The 15532-nt window shown below is 34.9% G+C and overlaps 1 protein-coding gene across 5 annotated transcripts in view; it reads left to right on the forward strand.

The window, feature by feature from the left end:
* IPO5 (importin 5) overlaps nt 1–14860 on the forward strand; it is a 58011-nt gene extending 43151 nt beyond the window's left edge. For all 5 annotated transcript variants that reach the window (XM_077158556.1, XM_077158554.1, XM_077158555.1 and 2 more), the window contains 13 exons: nt 1820–2038; nt 3084–3167; nt 5076–5208; nt 5295–5416; nt 6798–6894; nt 7738–7910; nt 9114–9225; nt 9314–9369; nt 10457–10579; nt 11363–11582; nt 12318–12546; nt 14014–14155; nt 14714–14860. In XM_077158556.1, coding sequence (XP_077014671.1) covers nt 1820–2038; nt 3084–3167; nt 5076–5208; nt 5295–5416; nt 6798–6894; nt 7738–7910; nt 9114–9225; nt 9314–9369; nt 10457–10579; nt 11363–11582; nt 12318–12546; nt 14014–14155; nt 14714–14800 — 1797 coding nt within the window. In that variant the 3' untranslated portion in view covers nt 14801–14860. The remainder of the gene's footprint in view (nt 1–1819; nt 2039–3083; nt 3168–5075; nt 5209–5294; nt 5417–6797; nt 6895–7737; nt 7911–9113; nt 9226–9313; nt 9370–10456; nt 10580–11362; nt 11583–12317; nt 12547–14013; nt 14156–14713) is intronic.
* Nucleotides 14861–15532: the final 672 nt, after the last annotated feature.

Genomic DNA, 15532 nt, shown 5'->3' on the forward strand with positions numbered 1-15532 from the left:
TTTTGTCAAATACGGTACAACTGAATGACTTGTATAAAAAGGGAATGGGGGTGGGGTGGGATGGTGGAGGGGACATATAAAATAAAAGCCCTTTTAAAAAAATTATTAGAATCAAGATATAAAATGACTGTCAAATTGCTACAAAAGTTTCTAACATTCAGGTTCTGTGCTTAGTTCACTATGGGCCAGTAACAGTTTACAGACCACACTGCATGCACAACACTAGTCTCAGGGATTGTTCAAAGAATGAGGAAGATTTTAAAAATGCAGTGTCTCATAGGCTAATGGAAGGAGTTTCAAACAAGGTTGAGTTTAATGTTAGGTGGCAGCAGTGTAAGAATAAAAAGGAAATGTTAGTTTATCTTAACACAGAAAGAAACAAAACCAAGTTGAAGTGTGGTGGGTTAGGTTAGATAAATCAGAAATGTATGGATAAAAAATGACTTTAAAATTAGGCTTGAGTAGAGGACCGTAGTGTCAAGAATCTCTCTTTCCTCCTCTCCTTTCCCGCAGAGGGATAATGTGTATATTTAAAGGCTGAAGGAAGAATTTGCTGAGGTCGAGTGGTGAGATAAAGTATATGACCAAGAGTTGTATAAAAAGAGAGGGTAGCCTTTAAAAATCTAGTAGAGGAGGAAAGGCATTCCTCTGAGATCCATGAGAGTAAGATTACCTCTTGAAGGGGTTGGAAAACTCATAAAGTGAAGTCCTCTGTTGAAAGTGTGATTGTAGTTGAAGTAAATGAAGACAATCTGGAGCAGTTACTGCATCAGGTATTCATATGAAACAATGAGGAATATATATATTGCCAGGTGACCGCATGGGCCCAGCTGCAAATATCCAGTATTTGTTACTAGTGAGGTCAGAGAATAGTGGCTAAATCATTGGTGCAAAAGAAGAGCTTGATCTCATCTGTTTCTCCAAAATGGAGAAATAGGTGCTGGATGGGGCAATAGGGCTCATTAGTTGTCTCTTTTAGGGAGTCAGATTCTGGCTGAGTTGTAAAAATGGGCTAAAAAGGGTTTTCTCCAGGACATAGTAGGGCAGCCATTAGCTCAAACTTCAATGTAAGTAGTGGGGGTAAATTAGAAAAAAAAAATGAGTAAGTAGGTTAGACATGAAGCTTCATGGATACAAAACGTCAAGGATTCCAGAAATATACTTGAAAGAACTAGCTGCTATTTGAGATAAAGCAAAAATGAGTGGAGGGCAGGCAACAGTGGCTCAGTGGCAGAGTTCTCTCCTGGCTTGCCAGAGACCCAGGTTCAGTTCGTGGTGCCTGCCCATGTTAAAAAAAGAGTGAGGAGTGTGATACTAACAGAAGAGAGAGAACAGTTCCTCCATAGACAGTTCAACACAGGGTATTTGTGTAGAAATTTGCTCCAGAATCTACTGACTCTGCTTCTGTCTTCTGGGATAAGTGGTCTCAGCTTGCATTTTTAGAAAGCATTCAGGAGTTTAAAGGGTGTAGTTTGTTATCCTATGATCATGGAGGCTGAGGTCTGAAGTCAGGAGGCCTCGGGCCAGGAGAGCGGACACACCCAAGCCCGTGGAGAGGGTGAGTTTGCCCCAAAGGCCGAGGATGGGCCTTCCACCTCGTGGCAGTGGAAGCATCATTCGGCCTCAGGCCTTGCAGAGTGTGGGGCCCATTCGCTGGGGTTTGGGGAGTGCCTGGCTGCCAACACATGGTGGAGTGGGGTTGTGCGGCAGAGATGGCACAGAGTCAGGGTGCCGCAGCCATGCTGGGAGAGGGTGGTTGCTTCAAATTTGAATTTTTTTTCCTTTCAATTTTTCATGTAAGTAATTTTATCTCTTTTAGTTGATTCAGAAAGGCACCAAGTTAGTTTTGGAACAAGTTGTGACATCCATTGCATCAGTTGCAGATACCGCAGAAGAAAAATTTGTCCCCTACTATGATTTATTTATGCCATCACTAAAGCATATTGTTGAGAATGCAGTTCAGAAGGAACTCAGACTTCTGAGAGGAAAAACTATTGAATGCATCAGCCTCATTGGTCTGGCTGTTGGGAAAGAAAAAGTGAGTAATTTGCAGTATGCTGAATTTACCATATGTAATTTAGCTGTGGAGTTATTGAGAGTACTGGAAGATTTTTTTTCCTTCTTATAATTGGTTTTCTGGAACCCTTCCCCTTTTATTTGACTTTAACAGCGCCTTGCGCTCATATCACTCCTATTTTCTATGTAAATAAATTATTGCCTTCATTTTTTCATTTTTAATATGAAGGTTTCTTCTTAATCCAGTTATGGTCTTGAAAAACACCTCTTCCCCTACCACACATGTAATGTATGTCTTGGGAGACATACAGAGTTCAATATCCATATTTGTTTTTATCCAGTTAAATATGTGCTTAGAAGCATGCCACTTTTCTGTTAATCCCAAAAGCAGCTAAGACACAAACCTTTATACATATAATTCCAGAAAATAATTAGCAAGGACCATTGACTAGTGCATTTTTTTTCTTCCCAGTCAGAACCTCAAGAGTTGTCAAAGCTAATCCAAATTAAGTTCCTCTGTCCTTTAGCCCTCATCGCTATCAGTTTGAAACCTGTCTATCTTGTCTCCTCCAAAACCAACATCAGTTTAACTTGTTTTAAAATGTTTTCTGTGGGACAGGGAACTTAACCAATAAGACATTTTTTGTATTGCATACTCTATATTTCTAGCTTTAAAACTGTCTTTGAAATGCTCCCTGTTTATATAACAGAGATTGCCAGGACAGCACAAAGAGTTAAATTAAAATCATATGCAATAAAAATCATATGCAGTGAATCCTATTAAACAATCCAAAATTTGTTCTGGATTTGGCCTTTTACTGTTTGAAATATATAACCCAACCAACAGATCCAATGCCATTAGAAATACCATATAGTCCAATTCACTTTGACCTTCACTGGAAATGCATTTTTCTAGAAAGAGCTACAAGTCTGTTACAGTATGAATGAGAATTTTTTGTTTTTGAAAGTTTTGTCATTACACAAGAAACAATTAGGTAACAAGTGCTTCCCTAATTTGATATATACCAATAATGTTGGTGTTGATTTTCCCAAATATTTTATTCTAGTTCATGCAGGATGCATCAGATGTGATGCAGCTATTACTGAAGACTCAGACAGACTTCAATGATATGGAAGATGATGATCCTCAGGTAAAGCAACCTGAATACATTTGTCTTTATTCATTTATGCAGATAGCACAAGTGCTAAAGAAAAATTGACTAATAATTTCCTTAAGTTAATATCAACTCTTGATTTCAGACATTCTTTGTTTTCCTTCTGCTTCTCATGCCATGTTTTTCTCAGTCCATTGTTGCCTACTCCCTCTTCCTCTGACTCTCTTAAATGTTGCTACTCTTGAGGATTCTATCCTAGGCTCTCTGGTTTTCTCACTTTCCTTATACAGTGTGATCCACAATCATGGCTCCAGTTTTCATTTATATGCTCGTGATTTCTAGCGCTATCTCTAGAACTAAAGATTCATTTATTCGGCCACTTACTGGGTATCTCCATTTGAATGTCCACTGGCCTTTTAAGTCCAACATGGCTTCTCTCCCCTGTCAAAAGAAATACAGAAACCATTCTCAGTAAATATGACAGTCCCATCTCTACTTCTGACCAGGCCAGAAATCCATGCATAATCTTTGAATTCTTCCCATCCCTTACTTCCCAGTTCCTCTTAGAAATCCTCCAGTCTTCTGAATATCTCTTAAATCTGTTCAGTTTTTTCTCTCTTCACGCCAGTGTTAGTACATTACCATAGTGCACATAACAACCACTGAACTAAAGGAAACAAGTTAATCTCATCATGTTGTCTGTTCTTTAAAGATTCTTACTGCCTTTGAGATAGATTCCTAATTCTATGATGTGGCAAATAAGGACTTTCATGATCTAATTCTGCTTCCCTCACTGCACTTAGCTCTGTTCAGCCACACTCTTTGATTTATGGAATGTGCCATACACTCCTCTCTCTTGTCTGTGAATAAACATTCCTTTACCTTAGAACCCTCATCCCCTCCTGTCCCCGTTCACACTGGCTAATATCCAATTTGTTTCATGTCATTTTCAAGACTTTTCCTGATTTGTTCAGTTTCTATGGTGGGAACTTAGTATACTGTGTTGTAATAACTTTGTGGATAAGCAGGATAGATATAGTAGAAAGAGCATGTGGGTTTTTTATTTCTCTTGGTTTCTTTGCAAAATAGTACATAAATAACATCTTTTTATGTACATAGATAAAATGTTAGAAGGATACTTAGCAACTGTTAACAGTGGGAAGAATGAGGAAGTGTAAGCTCTAAGGACTATGTGTTACTCACCTTTGTATCAGCATATAGTAGAATGGCTGGACATAGAGCACACCTGACATTTATGAGATGAATGAAGGTTAACACTTAAAGTTATTGGTTTTTTGTTTTTTTTTCAATAAGGGGCGAGGAGAAAATGCATGTTAGTGTGTATGAGATTGATGTTGGGGTTTAGAAATTACTTTTTAAGTTACAAGGATGATGAATTAGGAGCAGCATCTCTGTAGGGAATTTGAGGGTGACTAAGTTTTGTGTAAATGCAGTATGGCAGGAGCTTTCTTAAATATACCCAGCTACTTACACAGAAAATTTTAAGAACGAAGAGAAAGAAATATTTTGTCTTGGGTTTTCTGTTTAATGAATGGGGTGCTAGGCAATAGGGTTGCACAGATCAAATAAGTTCCTGTGTTCAAGAAAACCAGAGCCAATAATTGACAAGGTTAAGTAGGTTTTATTTGGGTAATTGGGATGTTAAGAAACTATATAATTGCTTCTCAGAAATTGGAAAATGTAGGCAAGGGTGCTGGTCTTTTTTTCCCTCCTTATCTATAGTCCAGCTTACAGAGCTCATAGTGGTTTCATTATTGATTCATTTATAGTGTATGACCTCAGGAAATGCACTTATTGCTTAAAATGTGATGAACACATCAGCAAAACATTGTTTCTGTGAAAGAGGGAAATAGCTTTCTTTTTTATTTACCCCATATAGTTTTTTTTAATCAATTTTAATATAATTACGAATTTTTTTTCCAGATTTCTTACATGATCTCAGCATGGGCCAGAATGTGCAAAATCCTTGGAAAAGAATTTCAGCAATACCTTCCAGTGGTTATGGGGCCTTTAATGAAGACAGCTTCAATTAAACCCGAAGTAGCTCTTTTAGATAGTAGGTGTCTTCATAGGGAACTATCAATTGTAAAATTTCTCTCTTTTTAATATTTTTAACATGCTTGTCTTTTTCCCTATTAATAGCCCAAGACATGGAGAATATGAGTGATGATGATGGTTGGGAATTTGTGAACCTTGGAGATCAGCAGAGTTTTGGTATTAAAACTGCAGGACTGGAAGAAAAGTCAACTGCTTGCCAGATGTTGGTAAGTGATCATAATTTTTACTTAATTTTATTTTTACAGCCTTTTGTAATACATGTATATAAATTTCATGGTAATGCTTTGCCTAAATGCTGAAGAAATTGTTTTAAAACAAAGGCAAAGATTATATTCCTTAAAAAATAAAATGTCAGAATCTTTTGAACCTAACATTTCCACTTCTGACTTCCATCCTAAAGAAATCATGTGAACAAAATCTTTCATTATCAGTATGTTTTTTTAATAGCAAAAACATAATAACAGCCTACATACCTATTAGTAGGAAAAGGATCAATAAGCTATTTATATCCTGGAGTACATTACATGAAGACAAGGATTATCTGTTTTTGTTAACTGCTGTATCAGTATGTTATCAGTGCTTGGTGTGTTGTAGGCACCCAAGAAATACTTTTTGAATGAATGAATGGAAGTATGTTCATGATATTAAAAGTAAAATAAAATTGGTATGATTTTAATCATGTGGGAAAAAAAGTAAACATAGAAAACCAGAATGTTAACAATGATTATCTCTTGTGGAATGGTCTTGTGTGTGTGTGTGTGTGTGTATTTTAATTTTTGTTTTGTGTGTGTTTTCTTTTTGAGTATGTGTTATAGACAAAGAGTGAGTAGATAAAATATTTTCTAGAAAGATAGAAGTAAGAACTATGGTATATTACAAATTTAGCGGTTAGGTAAATCTGAGTGGAAATATGGAAATAAGTGGCTTCAGTTTTATTCTGCATGGTATCACTATTGTGTTCTCTGATTTATTTTTTCAACTATTCTTATATTCAGTACTTAGGCCTATAATTTATAAACATTTCGGATTTTTGTGGTTATCTTTTCTGTGAACTGGAGTGCAAATATAAATGCAGCATCTTTAAACAAAATGATCACATCTTTTGCTAAAATGGAAAAGAATGAAGAAACAATTGTTTAGAAGATAACGCTGCTTTTTCATTATACTGTTGAAGTGATTTTTTAAAAATACAAAATAGCATAAGCCTGTTTGTTACAGATTACAAAATAAGTGATGAAGGTTTTTTGTCTTTTGAAATTATTTTTCCTTAATTTAGTGGTAAATATATATTTTGTTTGAAGTATTTATTTTCAGAGTGCTAAAACTTGCAAATTCTCCTGCAACCAAGAAATTACTTTGAACTATAAAGCATTCCAGCCTTTGAATGACATACTAGAATTATTTCACAACCCTTTACCTTTTTAAAATTCTTTTTAAAAAGATTAATTTGATAGTACTGCAAGCAGCCTTAAATATAATTCTAGTTAGGTAATAGCATTCTGTGGTCCTTAAACTGTTGCTGTTTGTTAATAAATACCTAAAACCTAACATAAATCTTTTTTTCTCCCCCCAATACTTCTGTTCTAGGTTTGCTATGCTAAGGAATTAAAGGAAGGCTTTGTGGAATACACTGAACAAGTTGTCAAACTGATGGTCCCTTTATTGAAATTTTATTTCCATGATGATATCCTACAAGTTTTTAACGTAAAACTTGTCTAGATTTAGCAAAGCTGTAGCTTTTTCAAGTATTAGTATACATCACCATTACTGTCTCAGTGTTTGTACCAATTATATTTTTGGAGTATAAACTTGGGTACTCTGCATGTCCCTTTAATTTCATATTTTTTTATCTTTACACATACACATAATTTTATTAATGGGGAAAATCAGGACAGCCCAAGAGAGTAATAGAGCCAGGACTCAAACAGAGATCTGCCTGACTCCATAGCCATTTTGCTGTCATTTCTCATATAGTATCATATTATGGTGTCCTTTACAGGAGACTGCCATTGCCAAGCAGAGGCTTCCTTTGATGTCAGAGGACTTTTTAAAGAGGAAATCACCAGGACCTTTATAAATGTGATTAGAGGGAGGGGGCAACCAGCCTCTTTACTGAAAACTGAAAAGGCTACTACCAGAGGATGCCCTTACTAGTTTTCTCAATTAAGTTATAGATTCAGTTGCATTTATTTAGAGATAGGTATTTGAGTTTATCTAAAAATTTGGTATAGGTACATCTTGAGACATGCTAATAAAGGTTATGTTTGAGCAATATGTGTAGCCCTTCCCTCTCTTCCACTAGAATTATTTCTGCTATATATCATGAATGACAGAAAAGATAGGGAGTTATATCTTATGGGCAGGGAGGCTTTTCTGTTTTATACACACATTATATTTAACGTAAGTTCTTGTCTTAAACATAAGTTGCCTATACTACTTTTCATGCAAGAGAGCATTTTAACTTAGGTAAAAGGATGGAATCATCTTCTGAGGCCTTTTAGTGATTACATTTCCTTAACAGTAAAACGTGTTCGAGTGGCAGCAGCAGAATCCATGCCTCTTCTCCTGGAATGTGCAAGAGTTCGTGGCCCTGAATATCTCACACAGATGTGGCATTTTATGTGTGATGCTCTAATCAAGGCTATTGGCACAGAACCAGATTCAGATGTCCTCTCAGAAATAATGCATTCTTTTGCAAAGGTGGATATTTTTCTCTTAAAGAATATATATAAAATTGTCTTTATTTTATTAAATAAATTAGGGAGAACGTTTGATTATGCTATATAAGCTGTAGTGTATATTACTGAACATGTCTCTTTAATTTTGATATTTTGGTGTTTTCATTGTTTTTGTTTTTATGATTAAAACAAAAATATATATATTTCTTATAATAAAAAAAATTACTAACTACTCTTATATTCTAGCCTTTATTAATTGTCACCATCAGGTACCAAGTAATCCAAGTACCAAAGTCTGAGTATCATTTCTAACTCACCTCTCATCTGTTTACTTGTTTCTGTCCTATTCTCCCTCCTAAATTCTTTGTTTTTTCCCCATTGCCTTATCTCTTATTTGCACTTTTGATCTAGCCTCTGCCGGACTACCCCTAAAGTCTCTTTTCTTCCTGATTCATTTTCATTTTCTCAAGCATTAACTTGCTCTTTGAGTCACTTCCCCTCCTATACTCAGTCACAGCTCCATAGCCCTCTCTATAGTTTGGCTTAAAGGCTCTTCAGCATTTTCTTCCCATTTACACATCTGCAATTCAGTTTCTTATTTTTCTGAAGAGTGCATGCTTCCATGATTTTGCCCGTATTATTTCTTCCACATGTAAGGCCCTTCCAGGGCATACTTAACCATTCTTTAATGCTTTCTTCATACTTTGAATGTTCTTCTGTAACTGTAGTAATTGAGCTTCTAAGAAGGTGGTTTACATCTTTTATCTTCAATTCCTTAGCGCCTAGCATAATGCCTGGCACTTGGTATATGTTTAAAACATTGAAAAGTGTATTTTTAACTCCTCTCTTTAAAATAATTCTATTCCCATCATCTACAAACCAAGCAGAGCTCCTTATTTAACCACTTCATTGGCACAGAATTGTATGTTCACATTTCCATGTGATTTTTCTTTCTATAGAATTTAGAGTAGTTTTTAAATTACACAGAAAGTACCCTTCACACACATGCACACAATGACAGTGTTCCCTATTTCCATTTGAATTTTAATGAACTTTCTAACTTTTAACTCTAAAAATCCTAAATCTTGGATGCATGGGTGGTTCAGTGGTAGAATGCTCACCTTTCATGTGGGAGACCCAGGTTCGATTCTTGGACCATGCACCCCCCAAAAAAATCCTTAATCTTTTAATAGTTGCTCTCTTTACTGTCTATCTACCTCATTAGTGTATTGAAGTAATGGGAGATGGATGCCTTAATAATGAACACTTTGAAGAACTGGGAGGTATACTGAAAGCAAAACTTGAAGAACATTTTAAAAATCAAGAACTGCGACAAGGTAATTTTCTTTGCTTTTATTTCTGAATGTAATCCTTGATGACCATTTTGACAGCCATTTAAAAAATACTTGTTTGGGTGTGTTTTAGTTAAAAGACAAGATGAAGATTATGATGAACAGGTTGAAGAGTCACTACAAGATGAGGTAAATTTTTCCTTTCAGAGCTTAATTTACATGACCATTTTCATCTGAAAGATTTATAAATGCCTGAATTTGAGTTTGAAATTCAGCTGAATTACTATTCTGATATGATTATTTAGCCATCATCTTTAGCAGAAAAGCCTAATGTATATGGTATTTATTGATTTACAAAAAGAGGAATTTGATATTGACTGATTTGTCTTTTGGGTGCTAAATGTAAATTTTATTGCAGTAGCTCATGCTTATATCGTCACTTTGGAGTTCACCTAGCATTTTCTCTTACATATTCCTCACAAAAACCATTAGTATTTGTTGGTTTTTTCATCATTTCAAAGATGAACTCAAACTCAGATGTTAAATGATTACCTAAAGTCACATTGTTAACAGACTTGGGGCATAAGCCCAGGTCTTTCTTGAACTTCACCTGTCTTTCTGCTGTTCCACAGAATAATGCGGATTTCCTTACAAGTGGTATAGACATACATTCAATGGTTGATACAATTTTCCTTCACCCTGTTACTAATTTCCTCATCAAACTACTTGACACCATCGAACATATTCTATATATTTAGGGTCCAGAATATATATCAGGCCATCATGGTCGACCAGTCTAAAATGTACAGGTTATTCTAATTCTTTTCAGGTTGTTCACATGCTGGTATGTCCAAACTGCTGTCAGGAATGAAATGATATAAGTAATTAATTCACTTCTCCCCACCATCTCACCCCAGAATTAGAAACATTCTTACAAGGAAAGAAAAAATGATAATAAAGTGAAAACACTTCCATTTTAAAACTTTGATACTTGGTATCATGTTCTTAACCATATATTTCTAATTATGTTCCAAGGAAAACCATTGCAGTCAATCTAATACTTGCAAGGCAGCTTTTATCTTTTCATATGTGTGCAAAAGATATGACACCCAATCATTAAGATTACCTCAGACCCTATACTCTTCACATGCTCTTAATAAAATAATAAATTTGAATTTCTAATTAAGTAGTAATTAGATTTATATAAATATTACTGTTAATAGTGGTGGGAATACTTTTTAATACATAATACATATAGATGTGGTTTTTTTTTTAGGATGATAATGATGTTTATATTCTGACCAAAGTGTCAGATATTTTACACTCAATATTCAGTAGCTACAAGGAAAAAGTGTTACCATGGTTTGAACAGTTGCTTCCGTTAATTGTCAACCTAATTGTAAGTATAACCTCATCTTTAGCCTTATCAAGTTTACTACATTGCTGTTGATATTTTCTCACTTGATATACTTGAAGATTGCTAATTATATTTTCTATAAGGCCAGGTTTTCTGTAGGGCAATTAATTTAGAACCTATTCTAGAAATATACAAGTGATTTTTCATTATTTCAGAATATGCCCTTATTACATTGATAAATGGTAATAGAATTATTACATTTTCAGTGGTCCCAGGAGATTTAGTTATGATTGTATTCAACCAGTAATCATAGATTCTGACTGAGGACTTATGTATTGTTGTGTTTTTTTTTTAAGAAATATATTGTAAATGTATTTCTATCATCAGGTGATTGTCTTTTTTTTCAGCCTTGTATTTATTGCATTTAGTAATGCAATACATCTAAAAGAAGATTTAGGCATATATAACTTCCGATAGCCTGTAAAATCAATAACATACAGTTAACATCTTTGCAGCTTTTTTATTGTTGATTTTTATATATAGCATCACCATTATCTTTTTTGTGAAGTAAATTTATATTCATTTCTGCTATGGTCAGTTCTTTGTGGAGTTCTGTAACAATTCACACAGGTGTCTTAAATCTGTACTTCATTAAATCTGTATACTAGCTTAAAGAATATTCATTCGTGAGAAGTGGTTATTTTTGTGGGTGTTTTTTATCATTGCCTGTATCAGGAATATCAGTATAAATATTCTATATTGAATATTTCTTTACATTCCTTATGTACTCCAGTATTAGAAGCTTAAACGATGTCTCTTTTGCAGTGTCCACATAGGCCATGGCCAGACAGACAATGGGGATTGTGCATCTTTGATGATGTTATAGAACACTGTAGTCCAGCCTCATTTAAATATGCAGAATATTTCTTAAGGCCAATGCTTCAATATGTATGTGACAACAGCCCAGAAGTCAGACAAGCTGCTGCATATGGCTTAGGAGTCATGGCACAGTATGGTGGAGATAACTATCGTCCATTTTGTACAGGTACTTTTTTAAATTAGATTACATGCATTTCATCCCAGGTATTTCTTTTATACCTATCTATACTGCCAAACATTACATGCCTATTTCTGCTTGATTCTCTTCCCCATTTTTAAATACTTCAGCTGTAGCACTTTTGTATTTATCATCTTTTTTCTCTTCAAAATGAAAATGAAGTCTGAGTGGGATCAAAGCCTCCAGCCTCCCCAACCCCAACCTTCTAGGGTACATTTCATTTCTAATTAAGGGGTATGCCAAAGACCTAACAGGACTTTTAAAACATACTGGGGTCCCTTTAAAGTTAGCCCAGAAATATAGGTTATAGGCAGCTTTTAAAACTTAAATACCCGGCAGTGCAACAGTGGCTCAGTGGCAGAATTCTCCCCTGCCATACTGGAGACCCAGGTTGATTCCCGGTGTCTGCCCATGCAAAAGAAAAAGAAAACCAACAATAACTTAAATACCCTTCAGTGATCACAGTGTAAATCTGGTGGATACTAATGTATGTCATGTAGTAGCTAAGTTAGTGTTGTATGCATCTGATCCATGATGTGCTGGCCATGCTGGGAAAATCTCCCATTTATACTCCATGATGTAGCAGAAAAATAAAAAACATTCCCTTCACATTAACATTTCTTCATTGAAATCTGTAACTGCCAAAGATGGCAATAGTTTATATTTATGTTCATTTGCATGAAAATGAGATTTTAACTGACCGTTTTCAAATGCTTATTTTAGAAGCACTTCCACTGCTGGTAAGAGTTATTCAGTCTGCAGATTCTAAGACCAAAGAAAATGTCAATGCTACAGAGAACTGCATTTCAGCAGTAGGGAAAATTATGAAATTTAAACCTGACTGTGTAAATGTTGAAGAGGTCCTACCACACTGGTTATCTTGGCTCCCCCTGCATGAAGATAAAGAGGAAGCTGTTCAGACTTTCAGTTATCTGTGTGACCTAATTGAAAAGTAAGTAGAGCACAGATACACCTTACATCTTCCCCCTTCACGTAACACAGTACTTCGGGGCAGGCCACGGTGGCTCAGCAGGTAAGAGTGCTTGCCTGCCATGCCAGAGGACCCAGGTTCGATTCCCGGTGCTTGCCCATGTAAAAAAAAAAACAGTACTTTGTTGTTTCTGCCTTCTTCCAATTTCCTGTGTTTTTACCCCATGTTTTCTGTGCACAGTCTTCAGATGTATACGTTTGTAATAATGCTGTCTTTATAAATCATGTTAGGAAACCATATCTCAGTTAAGATTGCCTTATAATGAGATCTAATTTTAAATTATTCTTCATGGAATTAAGTTCAAGAGATGAGGGCACTATGGAAAATAATGTTTTAAGAAGGTATTGTCTGGTAGTCTTTAACTCCACCCTGTTTATTATAGAAAGATGTTAACATACATTGTGTTAGTATCATTATTCAGTCTTTTCAAATTCTGATATTTTTCTTTGGAGTGAAATTTCCTGGGATCTGGCATTATTAATGCTACTTTTTTCCTATCTGTATATCAAAGAGTTGCAGCAAACTATTAGGTATAGAAATTATCAAATCAGAAAGCACATTCTTTGGTGTCTGTTTTTCGAAGTCCAGATTCCTTTAAATATTAGTCAGGTTCTGGACTTTTAACTGTTAATTACTGTTTTGAGTTCATAAATAAGCCAAGATTACAACCCCCCCATCTCCTGGAGTTTGTAGAAATAGGCCAGGAAATATGTTTTCTTCATACCTGTTCAAGTTCAGGTTCACCTAAATATTATGTTTATATTAGAAACCTCCCCCTGAGAAAATTATCAAGTAATATAACTGCATCTTCCTTTTCTAGGAATTACCTAGAATTCCTTACCTGTTCCTACAGTGTTTGATCATGCTATTTGATCATCTCCATTTCATATAACATCTTTGATGAAATTCTCTTAATGACAAAGACTGGAATTCTAGTTTAAATGTATATTAGGTTTCTTTTCCATTACACTGTCCTGGAGTTTCTTTCTTTCTTAACTTATTCTCAAAAAACATCTATATTGTCTTTTGAACCTTAAATTTATTTCAGAAACTATATTGAAGTAACTAAATGAAATTTGTGCTGAGAAAGTTATTTTTAAAAATATCTTCTTTTTAAAAAAAAATAATTCACAGTATTCCTTTTAAGGCACTTAGGCATTCTATTGTTTGGCCCTTACTGCAATCCTGAGAGAGGAGCCAAGTATTTTCCCTAATTTACCTGTGGAGAAAATGAGCAGCTATTAAGTGAAATTAGCTACTTTTCCTACTACTAAATTTACAATACAGTTGAGAATGCATAACCCTCTCATAAAGACCTTGTCCTATGACAAAATTCAGTGTTGGGGAAAAGGGCTAATGAAGTTTGAGTGTTTGAGCACTTTCTAAAAATTTTCATTTATTAAGGTTTCTTCCATTTTCTTTTGTCAGTAATCACCCAGTTGTTCTTGGCCCAAACAATACCAATCTGCCCAAAATATTCAGTATAATTGCAGAAGGAGAAATGCATGAGGCAATTAAACATGAAGATCCTTGTGCCAAACGTCTGGCTAATGTTGTTCGCCAAGTACAGGTAAGCTGATTTGATTGAAGAAGAGGAGACTAAAATTTATTCTTTTTGTATTTATATTAGAAGAAAACAGAAAGCTAATGAGCTGAGAAAATGTCATTCTTTTATTAATCCTCTCGTCTCCAAGCATTAATATCTATCCATATGTTCTCATAATTTATTAGAACTAAAACCTTCCTCTTAATTTTGAGGTGTCTTCAGCCTTCCAGTTGGTGCTTAACACACTCAAAACGCAATAGTTTTTCTCCACACCTGAAGAGAAAAAGGCGAGATAATAAAAACTTGGCAGCTACCAAAAGTTCTTAAATGATTTTTATTTCCTAAATTTATGGTTTATAGGTTACTTTATTGTGTCACCTGCCTAGGAAAACTTTTATCAATGTAAAAATTACTGTAAATGAAGTGAACTTTAAAGATTTCTTACTTTTACAATGATATTCATCAAGTTAATCTACCTAGAATGTATTTTGACATCATTGCAATCTGCCTGTGAATATTGAAATATTTCCAGATTACTGTGCCACCATATCTAAATCTTTGAAAAATTTTTTTTTTCCTTAGACTTCTGGAGGATTATGGACTGAATGCATAGCACAGCTCAGTCCTGAGCAGCAGGCAGCCATACAAGAGCTCCTGAATTCTGCTTGAAGGGCCTTAATATCACCTACCAGAAAACTAACTCCAAATAAACGTTTACCCTTTTGTTTAGGTTTCTTTGTTTTGTTTTTGAGCAAAAAAAGAACGGTAGTTTGTGTAGGCCATTCTTCTGCAAAGCCACAACAACAGAAAGAAACTCTGTTTCAGAATGGTTTTTAAATGGATTTCTATCATACCACTGAAGAAGTTCCCTGTAAACCTACAGTAGCACTGAAGAGTATTTTTCTATTGGTATAACCCACCCATGTGAAGGTGAAAGGGAAATAAGATAAATTTTCTCATTAGACATAAGGAAATTGAAGAAAAAACAATTTTAAGATCAGTTGCTCAGCATAAATATACATTAAATTGCTGTACACCTAGTGTTGATTCTGTTAATTGGAGTGTGAGTTTTTGTAAGGTAGAAAGAAGCCTTCTACCCGGCAAACCAGTAGAACCAAAAGTTGAAAAACTGAAGACAAAGGCAAGCATGAAGATCTCATATTTGATGTCACTTTTGGTTCTTTTTCCCAAAAGGCTTAAGCAGTGACTCAATTTGGAAAGCTTTCAGCTTCCAGCCCTTGAATGTGAAGTGTCGTTGGCATGTCTGACAGTAGTCTCATTCACTCCTCAATAAACAACATTGAAATACAAAAGAAGCTTGTGTAAAAATTCAGTACTGTCTGGCTTTTATTCATTTATGTTTTTAATAGGAATAGTATAATATTTTTTAAAGTAATAGCT

Source organism: Tamandua tetradactyla, chromosome 4 (assembly GCF_023851605.1).
Source record: "Tamandua tetradactyla isolate mTamTet1 chromosome 4, mTamTet1.pri, whole genome shotgun sequence".
NCBI classification, from domain to species: Eukaryota; Metazoa; Chordata; class Mammalia; order Pilosa; family Myrmecophagidae; genus Tamandua; species Tamandua tetradactyla.